Source organism: Bufo bufo, chromosome 4 (genome assembly GCF_905171765.1).
Source record: "Bufo bufo chromosome 4, aBufBuf1.1, whole genome shotgun sequence".
Classification (NCBI taxonomy): Eukaryota; Metazoa; Chordata; class Amphibia; order Anura; family Bufonidae; genus Bufo; species Bufo bufo.
The window spans coordinates 29350189-29376649 of record NC_053392.1 but is presented as its reverse complement, the minus strand read 5'-3'; the positions used below and the strand labels follow the sequence as shown (position 1 = coordinate 29376649).

The 26461-nt window shown below is 45.8% G+C and overlaps 1 protein-coding gene across 1 annotated transcript in view; it reads right to left on the bottom strand.

The window, feature by feature from the left end:
• LOC120997092 (C-type lectin domain family 2 member A-like) overlaps positions 1 to 16692 on the bottom strand; it is a 52174-nt gene extending 35482 nt beyond the window's left edge. The window contains exon 1 of the mRNA XM_040427034.1: positions 16468 to 16692. Coding sequence (XP_040282968.1) covers positions 16468 to 16596 — 129 coding nt within the window. The 5' untranslated portion in view covers positions 16597 to 16692. The remainder of the gene's footprint in view (positions 1 to 16467) is intronic.
• Between the last annotated feature and the right edge of the window lie 9769 nt (positions 16693 to 26461).

Sequence of the window (26461 nt, the reverse complement as noted above, 5' to 3'; positions counted from 1 at the left end):
AGTACGCTGCACAGGCTGCTCACAGTAACATAAGCAACATGTGGTTTGGTGCTGTCCTGCTGAAAACAGCTCCTGTGACACTCTGGAGAAAAGGCCATACAACTGGTTCCAGGACCAAATAAATGTAACGCCAAGCTGTTGGTGTACCTGTGATGAACAGCAGAGGGATCCACCTACCATACATCATGCCACTCCAAACCAAAATCCCGGGAGTAGGACCAGTGTGACATTTTTTTCTGAAGGCCCCTTCATGGCATTGTCCACGTGGTCTGCAATTGAATCTCTGGCTATTATTTTGTCCAATACAAAAACAGGACACGAAGGAGGATAGACCAGCCTTCATTGCCTTCTTGTTGTGCACCATGATAGCTGTTGACACTGGTGGTGTGAGGTCAATGGAGCACCTGTAGCTGGAGGTCTGGCTCATAGCCCAATGTCATGCAGATACCTTGTACCAGATACCTGGTTTATGTAGACACTATTTGCTGCCCTAGGTTTGGGATGTGACAACTTCACTTGCAGAACAGAAAGGATGACTACACGCCATTCTGCTAATCAGATGATCCGTCTGTGCAGAGGTTCTTCGCTGCACCTCCTGCTGTCATTCCAGTTTGTTGTTGTTCTCCCAACCAATGGGACACGCAACATTGAACAGTGCTTACATCTCGACCTAGGCGCGTAGCAATCTGCTGAAGTAATAAACCTCAGGTCTCTCAAGATTCTGGCCCTCTCAGTTTGTGACAAGTGGTGATAATGTAACGTCCCAGAGGGGCATTACCACTTTTGCACCACACCACTATCTCCTATGGTTAACCTCATGTCATCAGATGTAATTATTTCCAGGTCTTGCCAAACGTGAATTCATATTTCTTGTTATGTAACTGTTCAAGTGTAATATGCCTGGTTCACCAGCAGATGGCGGCATCAATGGCAGCTCTATTTTACCTAGAATGGAACCCTTCTTTCCATTCTATTTTCTCCCTCTAGGGAGGAGTTTAGCTAGTCAGGAGTTAGAATAGAGTACCCCCTGCTAGGGGAAGGCAGCAGGAGCTGTCCCTGTTGGACTAGCCTTGACCAAGCCAGCTAGAGCACCCTAAAAGCCTCAGAAGCCAGGAGAAGAAAGTTCCCTGGACAAAGCTAGAGATAAACCAGACTACCAAGTTAAGTACAGCTGAAAGGAAAGGAAAAGATTCCTATTTAGGCCTGTTAGCTCAGCAGAGCCAGAGAGCAACAGACGTAGCAGAGAGGAGTTTGCCTGCCACCGTTAATGGCTAAGCCTGTTGGAAACCAAGACAAAGCCTGTAAATTGTTTGGAAGAAAGTTTATTAAAATTAAAGCTGCTGTTCAACTATATAAAAGGTCTGGACTCTATTTATTCTTCATCTCACAACTCAACTACCCACTTTGCTCTGCTGCGGGCGACACCGCCTGGGGTTCCAGCGTATCCAGGTAGGAGCACCGTGACACGTGCAACACCATTAAGGGACATTTAGGCCACCCTACACCACTCTGGCATTCCTACACTGGGTACCATCCATATCACTAAAAGGGACCCTGTTCCCTTGTTGATTCATTGCAACTGGCATCACAACAAAGCAAGCAATTCTTCTTCTATCAGCACCTCTGCTGATCACCAGGGAACCTAAAGCTCAGGCACCCTCTGCCTGGGGAGGGTGCCTTCAATACCTAGGGAAGGATTTGGGGGGTGCAGACTGGACCTTTAAGAGGCTTGCATGTCCTAAGGGAGCATCAGGCAGGAGCATGGAGGCAGCAGCATGATCAGCTGGTGACCAGGATGCCAGGTGGCATGGGGAGTGGTGCGGCATCCACACCTGAAGTGGACCGGAGGAGGGCAGCAGGCGCGGACTGCAGACCTAACACACTTGTTTCATTTATCACAGTCGTTTTATTATATATCACCTCATATCATTTATTAAAGAATTATTGCTTATTATCATACATCACCTCTGATATCATCAAACACAGTCGTATGATGTATTATATCATTTATCACATTCTTATTGCCTTATTATTATATATCTCCTCTTATCATATTATTATACATATTATACACATATCATCTGTCATTTACCACAGTCTTGTTGTTTATTATTACATATTGTCTTTTTTATCACAGTATTATTATTATTATTATTAGTTATTAGTGTTGAGCGAACCCGAACTGCAAAGTTCGGGTCCGTACCGAACTTTGCAAGTTCGGGTGCCCGGACCCGAACTTTGCAGCAAAAGTTCGGGTTGGAGTTGAGTGTTCAGGCATTTAATAAAGATTGTTGATTGGCTGCCCTGCAGCCTTTCAACAATCTTTCAAGCTGTGGGCACTTAGAAGCCATCACAGCCATGCCTAGTAATGGCATGGCTGTGATTGGCCGGTGAATCATGTGACCCAGCCGCTATACAAGCTGGATCACGTGTAGCACCGCCCATCAGCTCTGGGTAGTGCAGGGACAGGAAGCAGGCAGCTGAAGTGAGGGAGAGTGTTAGGAATTTGATCTGACTATTTATTTTGTGTGTGACCTATAGTGATTTTTTGTCTGTGCAATGCACCATCTTTGTACCCCTGACACAAAAATATAATAGTTAATCTGTCTGTTAGTTCGGTGGGTGACATATACCCATGTTTTGTGTGAGGTACACCTGCACTGCATACGTGACAGGGAAATAAATCTAGTTAATCCGTCGATTAGTTCGGTGGGTAACATATGTAGTGTCCCGGAGTGCCATTATCACTTCTTTTTGGCACCTTGCTACTGTCTCCTATGTGCTAATTAATGTCATCAATTGCATTTGTATCATGTCCTTCACACTGTGCATATTTATTCCTGTAACTGCCTAATGTTCATGTAAATTGCCTGGTTCAGCAGTAGGTGGCAGCAAAAAATGGCAGAGATAGTTTCCAGGAGAGGTACCATCTAGTTCCTTCCAGCCCTCTCTGGAGAGGAAGGAGTTTAGTTAGTCAGTAGGTAAGTCTAGTCCACCCTCCTTAGGGAGAGGTCGTATGTTGGCTAGCAGTTTTGCCTGTCCCCTCCTGGGCTGGCATTGCCTCCATCCAAGCGGAAGTAGAGCTTGAGGTACTCCAAAGCCAGGACAAGAAGTTCCTAGGATATAAAGTAAGAGACAGACTACAGCTAACCCAAGTTCCAGCAGAAGAGAGAATTCCTATTTAATCCAGCATAGCATAGCAGAGCTGATAGCGCTACCGCATAGTAGAGCTGAGATTGTTGCAGAAGTGTTTGCCTGCCAAAGTAAAGCTATTATCTGCTGATGACCAAGAAACAGTTTGGAAACTGTTTGGATTACCGTTTACTCAAGTAAAAGAAATTGTTCAACGTTACAAGTCTGGACTCCATTTATTCCACCTTCTACACCATCCAAGTTCATCTAACCTTTTCTCACTGCTTCGGACTACACCACGTCTGGGATAAACCGATATCCAGGTAGGAGCACCGTGACACGTGCATACAACATCCACAGAGACATTGTAGGCCACTCTACACCACTCTGGCAATCCTACCCTGGGAACCAACACTACCATCTACAAAGGGGACTCCATGTCCTCGTTGCTTAACTGCAACTGGCGTCACGTTTACTTGCTCTATAAGAGGGACATATTTCGTAGAAACCTCCTAAGGGGCAAGGGATACCCCAGACAGCGACGGTGGCCCGTTGCACATATACCCATTTTTGGTGTGAAGTACACCTGCACTGCATACGTGACAGGGAAATTAATATAGTTAATCTGTCTGTTAGTTCAGTGGGTGACCTCAAAGAATGCGGAGAGCATCAAATAAGGGACATGGCCCTGGTCGTGGTGCTGCTGGAGGAGCTCCTGTTGCAGTGAGAGGACATGGTCGATCTGTGCCAGCTACACGCACAATTGAAACACCTTCCTCAAGTGCACATAGGCGACAGAACGTTCAGCGTTATTTTGTAGGCCCGAATACCGGTGTACGAATGGTGAGGTCAGAACAAGTACAGGCGATAGTAGATTGGGTGGCTGACAGTGCCTCCAGTTCCTTCACATTGTCTCCCACCCAGTCTCCTGCTAAATCAGACAAGCAGTCTGAGCCCCAAGTCATGCAGCAGTCTCTTATGTTTTTTGATGACTCTGCTGGCAGGGTTTCCCAGGGCCATCCACCTATCCCTGCCCCATAAGTGGAAGAGATTGAGTGCACTGATGCCCATCCACTTATGTTTCAGGATGTGGACATGGGAGGACCATCGCAGAACATCTCTGATGATGACGAAACACAGGTGCCAACTGCTGCAGCTTTCTGCAATGTGCAGATCGGCAAGGAGGGCAGGGGTGAAGACTGGGTGGAAAATGATGTGGAGGATGATGAGGTCCTAGACCCCACATGGAATCAAGGTGATGCGAGTCATGTGTGCAGTTCAGAGGAAGAGGCGGTGGTCGCACAGAGGCACCAGCACAGCAAAAGAGGGAGCAGGGTGCAAAAGCAGAGAGGCCTTCCCCTACCCAGTACGCCTGCTACTGCCCACGGCACCCAGGGACTAAGCACACCAAAGCCAGCTCTAAGGAGTTCCCTGGCATGGCAGACAATGTGCTGATGACAAGATACGAGTGGTTTGCACGCTGTCCAATCGGAGCCTGAAGCGAGGCATAAACGTTCTAAACCTGAGCACAACCTGCATGACCAGGCATCTAAATGCAAAGCACGAGCTGCAGTGGAGTAGACACCTCAAAAACCACGAAAGATCTCAGGCTCCTCCTTATTCCTCTTCTGCTGCAGTCTTGGCCTCTTCCTCCCCCACTGGAGTGACAGTGCCACCTGCCACCTGCACGTGGATGTTGCAGCAACACCAACACCTCCACCAAGCATCTCCACACTGTCCCATGAAAGCGTTCAGCTGTCCATCCCCCAAACACTGGAGAGAAAGAGGAAGTACCCCCCTACCCACCGGCGATCCCTGGCCCTGAATGCCAGCATTTCAAAATTCCTGGCCTTTGAAATGCTGTCATTCCGTCTGGTGGAGACGGAGAGTTTTAAAAGCCTTATGGTGGTGGCTGTCCCACAGTACGTCGTGCCCAGCCGCCACTACTTTTCCAGGCGTTCCATCCCTGCCCTGCACAACCAAGTGGGGGACAAAATCAGGTGTGCACTGCGCAACACCATCTGTGGCAAGATCCACATAACCACCGATACGTGGACCAGTAAGCACGGGCAGGGACATTATATCTCCCTAACAGCACACTGGGTAAATGCAGTGGCGGCTGGGCCTGAGGCGGATAGCAGTTTGGCCCATGTCCTTCCGCCACCAAGGATTGCAGGACGTTTCTCATTGCCTCCTCCTCCTACCCCGCTTCCTCATTCTCTACCAGCTCCTCATCCGGTCAGCACAACACCTTCACCACCAACTTCAGCACAGCCAGGGGTAAACGACAGCAGGCAGTTTTAAAACTTATCTGTTTGGGGGACAAACCCCACACCGCGCAGGAGCTGTGGACAGGTCTTGAACAACAGACCGATGAGTGGTTTGTGCCAGTCAGCCTCAAACCTGGCCTGGTGGTGTGCGAAATCTCGTAGCAGCTCTGGGCCTAGCCGGTTTGACGCACATCCTTTGCCTCGCGCATGTGCTGAATTTGGTGGTGCAGAGGCTCCTTAAAAATTACCCCGATATGTCAGAGCTGCTGCAGAAAGTGCGGGCCGTCTGTGCGCGCTTTCGGCGTTCACACCCTGCCGCTGCTCACCTATCAGCGCTGCAGCGTAACTTCGGCCTTCCCGTTCACCGCCTCATATGCGAAGTGCCCACCAGGTGGAACTCCACCTTGCACATGCTGGCCAGACTGTGCGAGCAGCAGCAGGCCATAGTGGAGTTTTAGCTGCAGCACGCACGGGTCAGTCGCACTGTGGAACAGCACCACTTCACCACCAATGACTGGGCCTCCATGTGAGACCTGTGTTCCTTGTTGCGCTGTTTCGAGTACTCCACCAACATGGCCAGTGCCGATAACGCCGTTCTCAGCGTAACTATCCCACTTCTATGTCTCCTTGAAAAATCTCTTCGGGCGATGATGGAAGAGGATGTGGCACAGGAGGAGGAGGAAGAGGGATCATTTTAGGCCAGTCATTCGCAAGTGGCTCGGAGGGTGGGTTTCTGCACCAACAGAAGCCAGGTACACAACTGTCCAGGACACAGTTCTGGAGGATTAGGAGGAGGTGGATGATGATGAGGAGGAACCGTGTTCACAGCAGGGTGGCACCCAAAGCAGCTCATGGGCATCACTGGTGCTTGGCTGGGGGGATACAGAGGACACAGACGATACACCTCCCACAGAGGACAGCTTTTCGTTGCCTCTGGGCAGCCTGGCACACATGAGCGACTACGTGCTGCAGTGTCTCTGCAACGACCGCCGAGTTTCCCACATTCTAAGCAGTGCTGATTACTGGGTGGCCACGCCGCTGGATCCCCGTTACAAGGACAACGTACCGTCCTTAATTCCCTAACTGGAGCGTAATCGTAAGATGCGCGAATACAAGCGCACGCTGGTAGACGCACTGCTGGTGGCATTCCCACCTGACAGCGGGGGCACAGTGGAAGCACAAGGCAGAGGAGGAGGAAGAAGTCGCCAACGCAGTTGGGGCACCGCCAGCACCTCAGAAGGCAGGGTTAGCATGGCCGAAATGTGGAAAAGCTTTGTCAGCACGCCACAACAACCAGCACCACCAGCTGATATGGAACGTCTTAGCAGTTGCAGCATTTCACCAACATGGTGGAGCAGTATGTGTGCACACGCCTACATGTACTGAATGACGGGTCTGCCCCCTTCAACTTCTGTGTCTCCAATTTGGGCACATGGCCTGAGCTTGCCCTTTACGCCTTGGAGGTGCTGGCCTGCAGCCAGTGTATTGTCCGAACGTGTGTTAGAATGAACCAGGCATGGATCCCACAGGACTTGTCCGTACCTTGTGCTGAATAGACAAGTATTCCGGTCGCACCCAGCCATTGTTATACTCCAGCGTTCTCTGTTCTACTTCCCAATGTTTTAGGGCCTTCCCAAATTTATAAAAAATAAATAAATAAAAGGAAAAAAAAAACTGTCTTGGCTATCTCCTCCTCCTCCACCTACACTGCCATGTCTACAGTGTCCTCAACCTCCTACTCCACTTCGACCTTTGCCTCTTAGTTCAAGATTAATATTTTTTTATTTTTTTATATTCTATGTTATTTTAAGTAATTTCAGGGCTATGTTTTCAGGGCAATTGTCCTGCTTTTACCCCCATTTTGCTTCCTTTTGCATCCCTCTAGCCCTTACTATGACTATTTTACAGCCATTTTATTGCACCAAGGTCCGGGTCCCCATTGACTTCAATGGGGTTCGGGTTCGGGTAAAGTTTGGGTCCCGAACCCGAACTTTGATCCGAAGTTCGGCCGAACCCTGCCGATCCAGAACATCCAGGGGTCTGCTCATCCCTATTAGTTGTTCATTTCTTTCTCACTGCTCCGTCCTCCTGCACACAGCAGAATCTTAACAGTTCCACATGGAGAATGACTTCAGAAGTATATGGAGGTACAATAAGACCCCATACACCTCCATAGGTGCCCTATTACAGGTTTATTACGTCCAAGTGCATGAGGCCGGCAATTGTGTAGAGCGGAGGGTGAGACTGTAACAGGACAAAAGAAACATATAAAAGAGCCACCGGTCAAATTGCAAAAGCCCGTGACCGTAGTCATGGACAACACCTATAACTGTTTACCCTGTTAGTTACAGGAGCTGCAGAATATCCTGACAGACAATGGTGGAGGGGGTGAAGTTCTCTTCTAGTCACTTTAGCAATTATTTCTAAGGTTACTGCTCGTTTAATGTAGACACAGCAGCACAGAGGAATCTAAGGATTCCTCTGTGTTTATTTGTGCTCATGTGGAAACCTTCATTTACGTCTGTTTTATATTCAGTATTAACTGGCTTAAAGGGGTTCTCCAGGAATGAGTTAAAACGGTCTCCAACAACCTGTCCTAGAATGGGAGCAGGACTGGTTGCCTCCACTTACAGTGCTGCCAAGGGGAGGGGGACGAGGGGACGAGGCCTCACTACATGGCTCTACAATGGATGGTAATGATGGGATCCTGCCTACCACATTCCATCATGGCTGAGCAGCCTGACAGGAACACTTACCAATATATAGTATAGGTAAGTGCCAGAGCAGTGTGTTGGTTATGTTCTCTGCTGTACATTTTTTCATGCTCTATTATGTTCTCTGTTCTCTGGTGTGTATAATTTATCAAAGAATTATTGCTTATTATCATACACCCACTTAATATAAGGCACTGCGCAATCCCTTCTCCGCTACTTATCCTGATCGCCCGCCTGAGATGTATCCACAACAGGTATCAATATCGCGATCAAGATTACCTTGCTCTCGATACTCTTCTGTGGTTCTTTCACCTCCTATCGCGGGTTTAGAGGCAGGTTTTCTCGTGGATTGGGTGTTTCTTTCTCATAGGAGTGCGCCCCGGCCGGTGGCGCGACTCTGTATTCGTTTGAAGGCTCGCGCTAGCACGGAGCACCTAGTGACGTCACTGGTTGAGCTACGGATCGCTGTGAGTGCCAAAATCCAATGCGTTTCGGACAATGCGTTATCCTTCGTCAGGGAATCACCTGGCACTTCCCGATACCATCCTTTTATGCCTCCCCTAACCCCTTATTTTAACTCTTCATGTACCACATCCAACTTCAACTTCCTATTCCTTTGTTATGTTACTGAAAGGCGAATAGCTCTATTTCCCCATTCAGACCCTTCGGTACCAGAGTATCCATATTAAAAATCCATTTTGTTTCTTCTCGTAACATGCTCTTTATAAAATCTCCCGTCCCCCCTCGCTCATCTACCCTTATTATTTCTACCCCACAAAATGTTGACCCTTCAAATTTTCCTCCGTGTTTGTCTTGGTGCACCAAAAAGAAGAAGAAGAAATAAAAGAGAAAAAAAAGAAGAAATTTAATAGAGACTCTCTGCCAATTAATATCGCCCCAAACAGGGAAGGTGAAACAATGGAGAACCTGAATTCATTCGAAACTGTGCATGAATATATACCGGAGGTATATACAGTAGTGAACAAGAGGACCAAATGTCCGTTTTCACTACTCATACCGAACAAGAAGGTTTAAATGAGGGTCCAATTGTCCCACTTTCCCCTGAAATAACAATCAGAGAGAGGAGAATTGCGTTAGAGGTTCCAATCCAGAATCGCTATGATCCGCTATCTCAAGATAGTAATGAGCGGGAAGAAATGGAGGGAGGGCGGTCAGAGAAACAGGTTCTGGGAATTGGAACGAGTGAGAAAATAAAGAGGATACAAGTGATAAACAGAAACAACAAAAAGGGAATGATGAATAAAGACAAAAAAGAAAAAGAAAAGGAAAAAAATAAGAAAATAAGAATAGCAATAGTAATACAAATGAAAAGAAAAAAACGGTGACAAAAAGAATTGCGAGACAGGATGTTTTTCAGGCCTGAAAAAAAGGGGAAGTAGAGGAGGGAAACTCACCAAAAAGAAAAAGCAACAACAAGTAAGGAAAGAAATGTAAGAAGAGATTGTGGGGCAACAAATATACAATCTAAGTAGACATACTTTAACAAAGGGGGAGTATCAGATCCTCTGAAAGGGCTTAAAATATGCTCCCACCACTTTCTTTAATAAATTCGAGGCATTTATAGGGATAAGAAAATTCATGAGAAGGCTGGCTCTTAAAAAACAAGAAAATTAGCATAATTATTCGCCCGGCGGACAAGGGTAGAGGTATAGTTATTTTAAATAAGGAAGATTATGATAAGGAAGTGCAAAATATATTAAGTGATAAAAAAAAAACATATAGACTTTTAAAAGGAGACCCTACAGAAATGTATAAAAGAGAATTGAAAGAACTAGTTCAAAAGGGAAAGAGCCAAGGATTCCTATATAAAAGAGAGGCAACAGTTATTGAAATTAAACACCCTAGAATAGCAGTTTTTTATCATAATCCAAAAATACATAAAGACACCCAGTTCCCCCGGGAAGACCTATAGTGTCTGGGACTGACTGCTTAAAGAGGACCTTTCACCGATCCTGACATTGTGAACTAAGTATACAGACATGGAGAGCGGCGCCCGGGGATCTCACTGCACTTACTATTATCCCCGGGTGCCGCTCCGTTCTCCCGTTATGCCCTCCGGTATCTCCGCTCACTAAGTTATAGTAGGCGGAGATTCCAGTCACTAAGTTATAGTAGGCGGAGTCTGCCCTTGTTCTGCTCTAGCGCTGGCCAATCGCAGCGCAGCGCTCACAGCCTGGGAGGTTATTTTCTCCCAGGCTGTGAGCTCTGCAATGCGATTGGCCAGCGCTACAGAAGAACAAGGGCAGACTCCGCCTACTATAACTTAGGGAACGGAGATACCGGAGGGCATAGCAGGAGAACGGAGCGGTGCCCGGGGATAATAGTAAGTGCAGTGAGATCCCCAGGCGCCGCTCTACATGTCTGTATACTTAGTTCACAATGTCAGGATAGGTGAAAGGTCCTCTTTAACTAGCTCTCTCTCGAGATACGCCGACCAGTACTTACAACCATGTGCCCAAGCCCTACCTACATATTTGAAAGATACGAAACATATGTTACAAATATTAGGTAGCATAAAATGGAAATCAGGGTATATAATGGGCACACTAGACGTAAAATCACTGTATACTGTTATTGAGAATCAGAAGGGATGTGAAGAGGCCAAATATTTTTTATATAAGAAGGGAGAGATGCCAAAACACCAGATAGAGTATTTAGGGGAATGTATACTTTTTATTTTGCAGAGGAATCATTTTAAATACCAAAAAACTTTATCCAAATGTGGGGGACCGCGATGGGGACGGCGTTCGCAAATCTGTATGTGGGGTGGTGGGAGCAGGAGGCCATACATCCAGAGGACGGACTCCGGGCGGGCCTCGTCCTGTGGTGGCGTTTTATAGATGAGGTGCTCTTCATATGGGGGGGGGGGGGGGAAGGAGTCTGTCAAACTTTTTAAATACATTAATAAAAATGATTTTTATTAGAATTAGAATTTTAGAATTAACACCTAGATATAGTGAAAATGGAATCAACTTTTTAGATCTGACCATGTACATTGAAATAGGAAAAATCTGCACAAAAACATTTAATAAGTATACCCAGAAGTCAGTTCTTGGGTATAAAAAGGAATTGTACTGAAATTGAGGTATATAAAAAAGAAGCGGAACATATGCAGAGTAGGTTTGAATCCAAAGGGTATAATAGGGAAATACTAATAAAACATAAAACAGAAATAGAACAATTAAGTAGACAAACTCTTCTAGAGGAGGCAGGATGCGCAAAAAACAACAGAAAAATAATGAGGAAGAAATCCCACCAAATTATTACACCGTATAACAGTCAGACGAAATGTTTAAAAAAAATTGTAAATAAATATTGGGATGTTTTAAAAGATAAGATTATTGGAGAATGCATCCCAATAGCCCCTAGGTTTGTGTATAAAAAGGCAAAAAATGTAGATAACATGGTGGCCTCTACAAGAGGATGTACAGCAGTAGGTAAAAAAAAGCATGGGAAATATACCGGTAAATTTACTAAAAGGGTTTTTTTCAATGCAAAAAACAATCCCAGATACAAAATAAGGATGGGTCATATACACATGACATTAGAGAGCACATTACATGTAATAGTAGGGGGGTAATATATGCTATTATATGCCCCTGTAAAAAGACTTAATATTGGACGAACTAAGAGACAATTAAAGAAAAGACTGGGAGAACATTTTATTTATTTATTTTATGCACTTATATAGCGCTACTATATTCTGCAGCGCTTTACAGACATTAGCATCCAACTGTCCCCAATGGGGTATGTCTTTGGAGCGTGGGAGGAGACCGGAGTACCCAGAGGAAACCCACGCAAACACGGGGAGAACATACAAACTCCATGCAGATGTTGTCCTTCGTCAGATTCGAACCTAGAACTCTAGTGTTGCAAGATGTCTGTGAAGTAGGGGTGGGCGGTATAGGCGATATGCGATATAAATTTGGGCCACGATATGGATTTTCGCCATATCGCCTATATCGCCGGACCGCGATATGATCGCGCTCTCTGCGCGCACTATTTTCTCCTGAGCCGGCTGGCACAGTGGAGACTGGAGAAGGAGGGAGAAGGAGAGTCCCTCCCTCCCCACTGTGCGCGGCTGCCGCTGAACACCAATGAGGACAGAGTAGGAGGAGGAGGGGAGGGACTGTGGCCACTGCGCCACCAATGAATGTGCCGGCCATATCCCACAGGGTCCCCCTTCTCCTCCCCATCATTGGTGGCAGTGGGCAGTTCCGATCGGAGTCCCAGCAGTGTAATGCTGGGGCTCCGATCGGTTACCATGGCAGCCAGGAGTCACGCTACTGAAGTCCTGGCTGCGATGGTATGTTAGTGAGCAGCATTATACTCACGTGCGCCGTGGCCGCCGGGCGCTCCTTCTTCTGTCTGTGCGGCTCATTGCTAATGCTTATAGCATTAGCAATGCGCCGCACAGACCTATGAGAAGGAGCGACCGGCGGCCACGGCACACGTGAGTATAATGCTGCTCACTAACATACAATCGCAGCCAGGACTTCAGTAGCGTCCTGGCTGCCATGGTAACCGATCGGAGCCCCAGCATTACACTGCTGGGACTCCGATCGGACCTGCCCACTGCCACCAATGATAGGGGGGGGAGGGGGACCCTGTGGCCACTGCCACCAATGATTAATACTGGGGAGGGAGGGGGGGGGTGGGTTTGAGTTACCTGGGGTGGCGGATCAGAGGCTGGGGGGGCAGATCAGAGGCTGGGGGAAAGCAGATCAGAGGCTGGGGGAGAGCAGATCAGAGGCTGGGGGAGAGCAGATCAGAGGCTGGGGGAGAGCAGATCAGAGGCTGGGGGAGAGCAGATCAGAGGCTGGGGGAGAGCAGAACAGAGGCTGGGGGAGAGCAGATCAGAGGCTGGGGGAGAGCAGATCAGAGGCTGGGGGAGAGCAGATCAGAGGCTGGGGGAGAGCAGATCAGAGGCTGGGGGAGAGCAGATCAGAGGCTGGGGGAGGCAGATCAGAGGCTGGGGGAGCAGATGAGAGGCTGGGGGGGCACATGAGAGGCTGGGGGGCACATGAGAGGCTGGGGGGCACATGAGAGGCTGGGGGACACATGAGAGGCTGGGGGACACATGAGAGGCTGGGGGACACATGAGAGGCTGGCTGCCATGGTCAGCTCCCTGCTGTTGTGTGCACAAAGCACAGGGCAGCAGGGAGAGTGTAAAGTCCTAGTCACCCTAATAGAGCTCTGTTAGGGTGAATATGACAAGGGTTCTAGCCCTTAAGGAGGCTAATAGTTATTAAATAAAAAGTTAAAAAAAAAAAAAAAAGTTTAAACACCCCCCCAAATATAGAAAACAATATATCGCAATATATATCGCATATCGCACATGCTTAAAATTATATCGCAATATAGATTTTAGGCCATATCGCCCACCCCTACTGTGAAGGTTCTCATTTATCCAGGTCATGGTATATCTGTAAAGAATAAATCAAGGCAACTGGACTTACTGTAGATTTCTTGAAAACGTTTCACTCGTTCTTCCAACGAGCTTTCTCAATTCTTTCTCAGAATTGAGAAATCTCGTTGGAAGAACGAGTGAAAAGTTTTTAAGAAATCTACAGTAAGTCCAGTTGCCTTGATTTATTCTTTACAGATATCTAGTGCTGCAAGGCACCAGTGCTAACCACCGAGCCACCGTGCTGCCTATATATATATATATATATATATATATATATAATATCCAAAGGACATTTGAGGGGCACACATTGTCAAGGCATTACAAAGACAAACACGGAGGAAAATTTGAAGGGTCAACAGTTTGTGGGGTAGAAATAATAAGGGTAGATGAGCGGGGGGGGGGGGAGATTCTATAAAGAGCATGTTACGAGCAGAAATAAAATGGATTTATATGGATACTCTGGTACCGAAGGGTCTGAATGGGGAAATAGAGCTATTCGCCTTTCAGTAACATAACAAAGAAATGGGAAGTTGAAGTTGGATGTGTTACATGAAGAGGTAAAATAACAGGTTAGGGGAGGCATAAAAGCATGGTATCGGGAAGTGCCACGTGATTCCCTGGCGAAGGATAACATTGTCCGAAACGCGTTGGATTTTGGCACTCACAGCGCTCTGTAGCTCAACCAGTGACGTCACTCGGTGCTCCGTGCGAGCGCAAGACTTCAAACTAATACGGAGTTGCGCCACCAGCCGGGGCGAACTCCTATGAGAAAGAAACACCCGATCCACAAAAAAACTACCTCTAAACCCGCGATAGGAGGTGAAAGAACCACAGAAGAGTATCCGAGAGCAAGGTAATCTTGATCGCGATATTGATACCTGTTGTGGATACATCTCAGGCGGGCGATCAGGATAAGTAGCGGAGAAGGGATTGCGCAGTACCTTATATTAAGTGGGTGTAGTTTTACAATTGTTTGGCAGCAGGTTGTGCGGAACTGCAGCAGTTTGTTAGGGAGCAGGAGCGCCAGTGGTACAGTTATTATACACTCACCTAAAGAATTATTAGTGCCCCCATACTAATACGGTGTTGGACCCCCTTTTGCCTTCAGAACTGCCTTAATTCTACGTGGCATTGATTCAACAAGGTGCTGATAGCATTCTTTAGAAATGTTGGCCCATATTGATAGGATAGCATCTTGCAGTTGATGGAGATTTGAGGGATGCACATCCAGGGCACGAAGCTCCCGTTCCACCACATCCCAAAGATGCTCTATTGGGTTGAGATCTGGTGACTGTGGGGGCCATTTTAGTACAGTGAACTCATTGTAATGTTCAAGAAACCAATTTGAAATGATTGGAGCTTTGTGACATGGTCCATTATCCTGCTGGAAGTAGCCATCAGAGGATGGATACATGTTCTCATTCTGTTTACGCCAAAATCGGACTCTACCATTCTCCTCTGACCTCTAGCATCCACAAGGCATTTTCGCCCACAGGACTGCCGCATACTGGATGTTTTTCCCTTTTCACACCATTCTTTGTAAACCCTAGAAATGGTTGTGCGTAAAAATCCCAGTAACTGAGCAGATTGTGAAATACTCAGACCGGCCCGTCTGGCACCAACAACCCTGCCACGCTCAAAATTGCTGAAATCACCTTTCTTTCCCATTCTGACATTCAGTTTGGAGTTCAGGAGATTGTCTTGACCAGGACCAGACCCCTAAATGCATTGAAGCAACTGCCATGTGATTGGTTGACTAGATAATTGCATTAATGAGAAATAGAACAGGTGTTCCTAATAATTCTTTAGGTGAGTGTATATTATCATACATCACCTCTAATATCTTTCAACACAGTCTTATGATGTATTATATCATTTATCACTTTCTTATTGTCACCTATTATTATATATCTCCACTTATCTTATTATACTTATTATACACCTATCATCTCTTATGTCATTTACCACAGTCTTATTATTCTTATGTTTATACTGTATATCTTCTTTTATCATATTATTATACTTATTATACACCTATCATCTGTCATTTACCACAGTCTTGTTGTTGTTTATTATTATATATTGTCTCTTTTATCACAGTATTAGGATTATTATTAGTTATTCATTTCTTTCTCACTGCTCCGTCCTCCTGCACACAGCAGAATCTTAACAGTTCCACATGGAGAATGACTTCAGAAGTATATGGAGGTACAATAAGACCCCATACACCTCCATAGGTGCCCTATTACAGGTTTATTGCGTCCAAGTGGATGAGGCCGGCAATTGTGTAGAGCGGAGGGTGAGACTGAGCAAAAAGGAAAAGTACTGTAACAGGACAAAAGAAACATATAAAAGAGCCACGGGTCAAACTGCAAATACCGTGCTCGTAATCATGGACAACGCCTTTAACTGTTTACCCTGTTAGTTACAGGAGTTGGAAAATATCCTGACAGACAATGGGGGAGGGGGTGAAGTTCTCTTCTAGTCACTTTATCAATTAGTTTTAAGGTCACTGCTCGTTTAACGTAGACACAGCAGCACAGAGGAATCTAAGGAGCCAGACATGGCAGTGATGTTGAGCGTCTTTACTGCAAAATACCATTTGTGAGAGAGAATGAAAATTTTTTAAAAACCTGGTGCAAAAAAAAAAACACTTTTCCTTGGTGCCAGTTTTGATACGTGAAGCCCTGTGTGTGGGACCATTGTCCCAGAATCTTCTAAACATTTATCAGGGGCTTCCAACTTTCTAGTAACACCTCTGAGTGACGGCTATAGGGCAAGTATTATAAAATATGTCATCCATTTATGGTGACATTGTGGCTAGAATAATCCTCCTGCCTTATACCTAGGTGTGTGTATGGTGACATGGGTGAGATGTTCATTATTCTCAGTGCCCCCCCTCCACGCCCCTATCACTCACCTTCGACTCCAAGAAGATCCGCAGCTGCTCCTTGCTGCTGTAAAGAGTTTCAAAAGTTCCATCCAGAGTTGGCGGATAGGAATTGGTCAGAAAACCGGACTCGGCAATACTGTGCTCAATATCCTCCATGATGCTGCTGTAGATGGACCCTGTGTGTGGACACAGTATATGGTGCTGCAGGACAGGTGTACAGAAGACCAAAACGGCTGCCAACTGAAAGGCAAAAGAAAGCTCAGTGTAACATACAGCACAAAGAGGAGGAGGAGGAGGAGGAGGAGGAGGAAAAAGAGGAGGAGGAGGAGGAGAACGTGATAGATGACACTAAGTACAGTATTTAACCCCTTCCTTTTCTCATTGACATATTTCAAAAGCCATAACTTCTTTATTCTTCCATCGATGTAGATGTTTGAGGGCTTGTTTTTTTCAGGCATCTTTTTGGAGACCATTTAACGAGAACATTTCTGGGGTGGGGTGGAGTGACTTCTCTTTGTGCTCATTGGAATAAGATGCGTATTTGTAGAGTAGACTTGACAATGTGCCGATAGCCCTGCCATGGGAGATGGAAGAACACAACAAGGCAACGTCACCCACCGCTCATAATTTTGAGCATCTCTATAGATTTCTTTAAAAATAACAGGCATCCTCTCCACCAATGTCTGAGGCTGATGGAGATGCTCCATAAGTGACGTGAACCTATGCCTGAGACAATTGGTCTCATAGACAAGGACAAATTCTCCTTATGTGCTTTCAGGAGGACATGAAAGATAATGATAAGTTGTGGATTTTCCTAAAAAATACTTTTTATTTTTAAAAGCTCTAATGCTTTCCCCTCCTGTAGAATATCTCTGAACTTCATGATCAGTTGGATCTCCATCCAGTTTTCTATATATTTGAATCCAACAACATTTTAACAATCTCCTGTTCATAAAAAGTTACTTCTACAGCCTCACATGTGACTACTGCAGAAATTATATTATTATGTTTACTGATCTCATGAAAACAGTCTTGCTTTCGGCTACATCCTTTGTGTTATTTTAAGTGTTGGTAGCTCATGAGAAGAGCTGATCGGTGGGGATGATGGGTGTTGGACTCCCACCGATTGGATATTTATGGCCTATCCTGAGGATAAGTCATCGATATATAGAGTCTGGACCACCACTCTGTAATTACATCAGTTCCATGATGCTCCTCTGATGGACAGGCCCCAGGAGTAATTAATCTTGCAGGGCAATAGCAGGTCAATTCCAACAGGGACCATCCACACTTGGCCAAAACATAGCTTTCATTAGCTCCTTTCAGCTCCTCTCCTCAGCATTGTGGCACAGATCTCTAGTGTCACACATTTACACCAACATCAGGTTCACACTGATACTGAAACCTTCTCCAATTACCCAACAGACGAGAAACAGCCGAGTATGGACTTCTCAACACTACTGCACTTGGTAAAACACAGCACATTTACCCTATCCTTCCCACCACGTACAAGTCAGCAGAAATTACTTGTAGACATGAAAAGCTCTGTATTAACAAACAGACAGGATTGAATAAGGGGACCAAACGGCTTCAAATGCTAGCCAAAATTGTGCATACATTTGAGGATAGCATTTGCAAGCCAGAGCATGTTGCACTGGTTTCTTGGTCAACAGAGAAAATTCCTCCGAACATTCATTGCCAGTGCTGTGCCAGTAATTCAAACCAGGTTTCGGCATTACGGGCACAGCTGGCAGAGTCACAGTTAGTAGAGCTGCAGAGGCAGAAGGAGGAAATTGAGTTGACTCAGTTGTATGATGAGATTAAGGCCTTCAAGGAACGGGCTGTCTCTACTGACGTGATGGTAGCCAAATTGAATTATGAGGTTGCTGTTAGGTCCCAGCTGATGACTGGCATGCAACATGTCATCAACAATTTTTACAAAATGGTGCCTGCCCTTTCTTTTTCCTTAAAGTCAGGGCCAGAATCTCCAAAAATGTTGCCCTGTCCAGGGCAAAAACAGGGAGGTCAGTCTGTTATAGGCCAAATCTCCCAAAAAAATTTACCTATTCAGAATAACAGAAATTGTTCCATGGCTTTGGGAAAAAATTTTTTTTGTCAAAAGTGCATCCCTGAGGATGGAACAATTCAAAAGAAGGCAGCACGACTGCAGTGTAGACAGACCTAAGCTATGCAGGGCAAAGATCGGATTTTTTGCATGTGGTGGCTTAGGTCACATAGCGAAATATTGCATAGCAGGTAAGCACAAAACACACAGCACAGGAAGCCAAGTCACGTGTTTCAGGTGTGGGAACAAAGGACACATTGCAAGGAATTTCCCTTGTGCAAGTAATTGCAATGTGTCCAGTAGTAGTAACCAAGTAAGAACTCGTGAAGTGGGGCCTAGTCAGCTTGGCCATAAACGGGTTAACTCTCAGCAGCATACGCTCCACCAGGTTCTGAGGGGTCAAAATGGCCAATCTAGGATAGAACAGAATATTTGACACCCCTGTACTACTTGTTACACCGTTTGTTCCTCGTGTATGTCCATGTTATGTGTTTTTGCAACGGGCTTACTGCCAGCGTCTGGGGTATCCCTTGCCCCTAAGGAGGTTTCTACGAAATATGTCCCTCTTATAGAGCAATTAATCATGACGCCAGTTGCAGTTAAGCAACGAGGTCATGGAGTCCCCTTTGTAGATGGTAGTGTTGGTACCCAGGGTAGGATTTCCAGAGTGGCCTACAATGTCTCTGTAGATGTTGTATGCACATGTCACGATGCTCCTACCTGGATATCCTTGGATCCCAGACAAAGTGTAGTCCGAAGCAGTGAAAAAATGCGGTTGTTAAACTTGGATGTTGTACACAGTGGGGAAGGGGGGGCAGGCATTGCAGAGCTCTGTGTGCAGGAGCAACCAGTCTGTTCTACACTAGCTTCATGCTGGGGATTGAGTTTGATCCTATTACAGTCTACTATTGACTGGCAGCAGATGTCATAGTAAGCTGCCAGCCAATAGACAACAAAAAACAGTACTGGCAAGTGCTGTGCCAGTACTGCAGATCCCAGAGTAAGAACGGCCATAGGAGGTGGTGGGGGAAGGAGACCGCAATTGTACTCTGTCCTTCTTACTGAGCAAGGACCTTTAGTGGGAGGTGAACACAACTAAAGCTAAGGTTCTAAACCAAGTGGTTGTGTTGTTCAATCTCTTTTATTAAGTACAAGAGTAAATTATCGGATCAAAAGGTATAAAACCACAGTGCAAAACAATATACCAAATCTGTCATTTACAGTACCAGGATACCGAAGTGATTAACCACCTCCGGACCGCCTAACGCAGATTCGCGTTCCGGAGGTGGCAGCGCTGCGCACAGTCACGCATATACGCGTCATCTCGCGAGACGCGAGATTTCGCTCCAAGCCGGCCCGCGCATGCGCATCGCGGGCCGGCAAAAGTTAAAGAACAAGTTCGTCACCAGTAAATATGTAGTAAATATGATCTGTTATATGGCTTCTCTGCTCCTGTGCTGGTCCTTTTCGTCGGTTGGATCCAGCACAGGAGCAGACTGAACTGTGAGTAGCACCAACACTACACCTTAGCCCCAGATCACCCCCCTGCACCCCAATTAACCCTTTGATCACCCCTTTGATCGCCCCTGTCAATCACCAGTGAAAGGAAAAAAAGTGATCAGTGTAAACTGTCACTTTTTTTTTTTCACTAGTATTGGCTGTTAGGTTTTAGGGATAGTTTAGGCCCCTTGGTTAGGTAGTTAGCGTCAGTTAGCGCCCACCCCAGCGCACCGCAGTCACTTTTATTCGCTGAATAGCGTATCGCTAATCAGCATTTGTACTTTTATAGTATCTGTAAGTGATCAAAACTGATCACGGTCAGATCTATAATAGTATTAGTGTCACTTTAGTTCGCCCTCCACCCAAAACGCAGTGTTTGCCCGATCAGGCCTGATCGGTCGCCCACACGTGCGTTCACCCACGCCCGCCCCACCGCAGTGACAAAAAAAATATATTTTTTGATCACTGCACATTCATTTTACACGCACTGCGGCGATAAAAAAATCAGTTTTGATATTTTTTATCAACCGCAGCGGCCTCCGGTACTTCGCTAGCCTCCCCTTTGTAAGACAGGTTTGCTTTTTTTCTTGGGTAGTCTCAGGGAATACCCCTAAATTTAGTAGTCCAAAATGTCAAACAGGGGGTATTCTTCTGAAGAGGCCTACAGGATTCTGACCCAGTCGGATGAGGAGTGGGAACCCTCATCTGACGAATCTAGCGGGTCAGAATATGAACCTGTGGAAAGCAGTGGCTCTCTGACCCAAAGTTCGGACGAGGAGGTGGAGGTCCCTGGCAGCACCAGGCGTACCCGGCCCCATGTCGCTAGACCACAGGTTATGCAGGATCCGCTTCAAGAGCAGCAGAGTGGGGCTGGCGCTGTCGGATCACGTGGTGAGGCATACACCAGCAGCGCAGCCCTTCCTGGACCTAGTACCAGCACTGCCGTACAACATGGTGAAGTAGCGAGCACCAGAAGGGCAGTTGAAGCTGGTACGGTGGCACGTGCACTAGTTACCCCGTCGCAGCCACCGCAAAGACAGGCCCGTAGAGCCCCTAGAATCCCTGAGGTGCTGGCAAACCCTGATTGGCAGTCACCAACTTCAGCCGCACCTGTAGTTCCCCCTTTCACCGCCCAGTCTGGAGTTCGGGTTGAGACGGCTCAAATCGGTTCGGCCCTGGGATTTTTTGAGCTGTTCTTGACTGCGGAGCTCTTGGACTTAGTCGTGGCAGAGACCAACCAGTATGCCACACAATTTATATCCGCCAACCCGGGAAGCTTTTATGCCCAGCCTTTCCGGTGGAAACCAGTCCAAGTTTCCGAAATTAAAATTTTTTTGGGCCTTCTCCTCAACATGGGCCTGACAAAAAAGCATTAATTGCGGTCATATTGGTCAACGCACCCGATTCATCACATGCCCATGTTCTCTGCTGCTATGTCCAGGGCACGATTTGAGGCCATCCTCCGTTTCCTGCATTTTAGCGACAACACCACCTCCCGTCCCAGAGGCCACCCAGCTTTTGACCGGCTCCACAAAATTCGGCCCCTCATAGACCATTTCAACCAGAAATTTGCAGATTTGTATACCCCCGAGCAAAACATCTGCGTAGACGAGTCCCTAATACATTTTACCGGGCGCCTTGGCTTCAAACAGTACATCCCAAGCAAGCGTGCCCGGTATGGGGTCAAATTGTATAAGCTCTGTGAAAGGGCCACAGGCTATACCCACAAATTTCGTGTCTATGAGGGAAAAGATCAGACCCTGGAGCCGGTCGGTTGCCCTGACTACCTGGGGAGCAGTGGGAAGACAGTCTGGGACTTGGTGTCACCCTTATTCGGCAAGGGGTACCATCTTTATGTGGACAATTTTTACACAAGTGTGGCCCTCTTTAGGCATTTGTTTCTAGAACGGATTTGCGCCTGTGGCACCGCGCGAACTAGTCGCGTGGGCTTCCCCCAACGGCTTGTAACCACCCGTCTTGCAAGGGGGGAGAGGGCTGCCTTGTGTAACGAAGAACTGCTCGCGGTGAAATGGAGAGACAAGCGTGACGTTTACATGCTCTCCTCCATTCACGCAGACACGACAATCCAAATTGAGCGAGCAACCCGTGTCATTGAAAAGCCCCTCTGTGTCCACGACTATAATGCGCTCATGGGAGGGGTGGACTTCAATGACCAGATGTTGTCTCCGTATTTAGTTTCCCGCAGAACCAGACGCTGGTATAAGAAGGTGTCTGTATATTTAATTCAATTGGCGCTGTACAATAGTTTTGTTCTCTACAGTAAGGCTGGGAGAACACGATCTTTCCTCAAATTCCAGGAAGAGATCATCGAGAACCTCCTTTACCCAGGAGGTTCCGTGGCCCCATCCCCCAGTGTAGTTAGCCGTCTACACGAGCGACATTTCCCCAGTGTCGTTCCTGGTACCTCAACCCAACCGTCACCCCGAAAAAGATGTCGTGTCTGTAGCAGGAGTGGAATAAGGCGTGACACCCGCTATTTCTGTCCTGACTGTGCTGACCACCCTGCCCTATGCTATGGAGAGTGTTTCCGGAAGTACCACACACAGGTACACCTAGCATAGGGATTGCATCTCACAGGACAGGCACACAGGGCTATTAGGGCCCTTTTACTCTCAGCTGCTGCAAACCTCTCCTTTCACCTGGGATAAAGTGCATAATGTACTTCGCCACATCTTTGGGCGATTTGCGCTTTGCACATTGTCCCATGGGGAAGGAGAGGTTTGTTCTATAAAGGTAAAAAAAACTAAACAAAAAAAAAATTACCGGTAAGTAAAAAAGTTAAAAAAGTTTAAAAAAGTTAATATGTTCTGTTCTAAAGTTAATAAAGTTATTGCTTTGCGGCCTGGTTTTTTCTTTTTTGTTTTGTTTTTTTTACCTTCCAGGTGGACCAACCGATCGACCAGCTGCAGCACTGATGTGCATTCGGACAGAAGCATTGCGCTGCTGTCAGATTACACGCAAGTCGGTGTATGCGGCGCTGCAAGACGAGATTTCTCCTCTGCAGTAAAAGATATGTTTGCCGAGGCATATGAGCTGAGGAGGTGGCGGTGTTCATATACTTTGGCAAACACTTTGTATATATAAAAAAAAAAATCCCGGCAATGATTTATTCATCCACATCGATTGATGTGAATGGAGAAATCTGGTTTGCCAGGGCATACGAGCTAAGTGGGTATGGATGTTGGGCGGAGCTCCTATGTCCTGGCAGACGCCTTTCCCCTCCTTTTTCTTTTTTTGGCAGAGATTTTTTCATACACATTGATCGATGCGAATGAAGAAATCTGTGCCGTTCATTTTTTTCTTTCAGCCCAGAGGCTGAACGGAAAAAAAAAATCTCATTACCCGTATGCTCAATATAAGGAGAATAGCAGAAACTCCTAATGCTGGGCATACATGTAATGATTGCGGAGACCCTCAAATGCCAGGGCAGTACAAACACCCCACAAATAACACCATTTTGGAAAGAAGACACCCCAAGGTATTCGCTGAGGGGCATATTGAGTCCATGAAAGATTGAAATTTTTGTCCCAAGTTAGCGGAAAGGGAGACTTTGTGAGAACAAAATCCAAAAAATCAATTTCCGCTAACTTGTGCCAAATTTTTTTTTTTTCAATGAACTCGCCATGCCCCTCATTGAATACCTTGGGGTGTCTTCTTTCCAAAATGGGGTCACATGTGGGGTATTTATACTGCCCTGGCATTTTAGGGGCCCCAAAGCGTGAGAAGAAGTCTGGTATCCAAATGTCTAAAAATGCCCTCCTAAAAGGAATTTGGGCCCCTTTGCCCACCTAGGCTGCAAAAAAGTGTCACACATCTGGTATCTCTGTATTCAGGAGAAGTTGAGGAATGTGTTTTGGGGTGTCATTTTACATATACCCATGCTGGGTGAGATAAATATCTTGGTCAAATGCCAACTTTGTATAAAAAAAATGGGAAAAGTTGTCTTTTGCCAAGATATTTCTCTCACCCAGCATGGGTATATGTAAAATGACACCCCAAAACACATTCCTTACCTTCTCCTGAGTACGGAGATACCAGATGTGTGACACTTTTTTGCAGCCTAGCTGGGCAAAGGGGCCCACATTCCAAAGAGCACCTTTCAGATTTCACAGGTCATTTACCTACTTACCAGACATTAGGGCCCCTGGAAAATGCCAGGGCAGTATAACTGCCCAACAAGTGACCCCATTTTGGAAAGAAGACACCCCAAGGTATTCCGTGAGGGGCATGGCAAGTTCCTAGAATTTTTTATTTTTTGTCACAAGTTAGTGGAAAATGATGATTTTTTTTTTTTTTTTTTTTCATACAAAGTCTCCTATTCCACTAACTTGTGACAAAAAAAAAAAATTTCCATGAACTCACTATGCCCATCAGCGAATACCTTGGGGTCTCTTCTTTCCAAAATGGGGTCACTTGTGGGGTAGTTATACTGCCCTGGCATTCTAGGGGCCCAAATGTGTGGTAAGGAGTTTGAAATCAAATTCAGCAAAAAATGACCTGTGAAATCCGAAAGGTGCTCTTTGGAATATGGGCCCCTTTGCCCACCTAGGCTGCAAAAAAGTGTCACACATCTGGTATCTCCGTACTCAGGAGAAGGTGGGGAATGTGTTTTGGGGTGTCATTTTATATATACCCATGCTGGGTGAGAGAAATATCTTGGCAAAAGACAACTTTTCCCATTTTTTTATACAAAGTTGTCATTTGACCAAGATATTTATCTCACCCAGCATGGGTATATGTAAAAAGACACCCCAAAACACATTCCTCAACTTCTCCTGAGTACGGCAATACCACATGTGTGACACTTTTTTGCAGCCTAGGTGCGCAAAGGGGCCCATATTCCAAAGAGCACCTTTCGGATTTCACTCGTCATTTTTTACAGAATTTGATTTCAAACTCCTTACCACACATTTGGGCCCCTAGAATGCCAGGGCAGTATAACTACCCCACAAGTGACCCCATTTTGGAAAGAAGAGACCCCAAGGTATTCGCTGATGGGCATAGTGAGTTCATGGAAGTTTTTATTTTTTGTCACAAGTTAGTGGAATATGAGACTTTGTATGAAAAAAAAAAAAAAAAATCATCATTTTCCACTAACTTGTGACAAAAAATAAAAAATTCTAGGAACTCGCCATGCCCCTCACGGAATAGCTTGGGGTGTCTTCTTTCCAAAATGGGGTCACTTGTGGGGTAGTTATACTGCCCTGGCATTCTAGGGGCCCAAATGTGTGGTAAGGAGTTAGAAATCAAATTCTGTAAAAAATGATGAGTGAAATCCGAAAGGTGCTCTTTGGAATATGGGCCCCTTTGCCCACCTAGGCTGCAAAAAAGTGTCACACATCTGGTATCTCCGTACTCAGGAGAAGGTGGGGAATGTGTTTTGGGGTGTCATTTTATATATACCCATGCTGGGTGAGAGAAATATCTTGGCAAAAGACAACTTTTCCCATTTTTTTATACAAAGTTGTCATTTGACCAAGATATTTCTCTCACCCAGCATGGGTATATGTAAAAAGACACCCCAAAACACATTCCTCAACTTCTCCTGAGTACGGGGATACCAGATGTGTGACACTTTTTTGCAGCCTAGGTGGGCAAAGGGGCCCATATTCCAAAGAGCACCTTTCGGATTTCACAGGTCATTTTTTACTGAATTTGATTTCAAACTCCTTACCACACATTTGGGCCCCTAGAATGCCAGGGCAGTATAACTACCCCACAAGTGACCCCATTTTGGAAAGAAGAGACCCCAAGGTATTCGCTGATGGGCATAGTGAGTTCATAGAACTTTTTATTTTTTGTCACAAGTTAGTGGAATATGAGACTTTGTAAGAAAAAAAAAAAAAAAATCATCATTTTCCGCTAACTTGCGACAAAAAATAAAAAGTTCTATGAACTCACTATGCCCATCAGCAAATACCTTAGGGTGTGTACTTTCAGAAATGGGGTCATTTGTGGGGTGTTTGTACTGTCTGGGCATTGTAGAACCTCAGGAAACATGACAGGTGCTCAGAAAGTCAGAGCTGCTTCAAAAAGCGGAAATTCACATTTTTGTACCATAGTTTGTAAACGCTATAACTTTTACCCAAACCATTTTTTTTTTACCCAAACATTTTTTTTTAATCAAAGACATGTAGAACTATAAATTTAGAGCAAAATTTCTATATGGATGTCGTTTTTTTTGCAAAATTTTACAACTGAAAGTGAAAAATGTCATTTTTTTGCAAAAAAATCGTTAAATTTCGATTAATAACAAAAAAAGTAAAAATGTCAGCAGCAATGAAATACCACCAAATGAAAGCTCTATTAGTGAGAAGAAAAGGAGGTAAAATTCATTTGGGTGGTAAGTTGCATGACCGAGCAATAAACGGTGAAAGTAGTGTAGGTCAGAAGTGTAAAAAGTGGCCTGGTCTTTCAGGGTGTTTAAGCACTGGG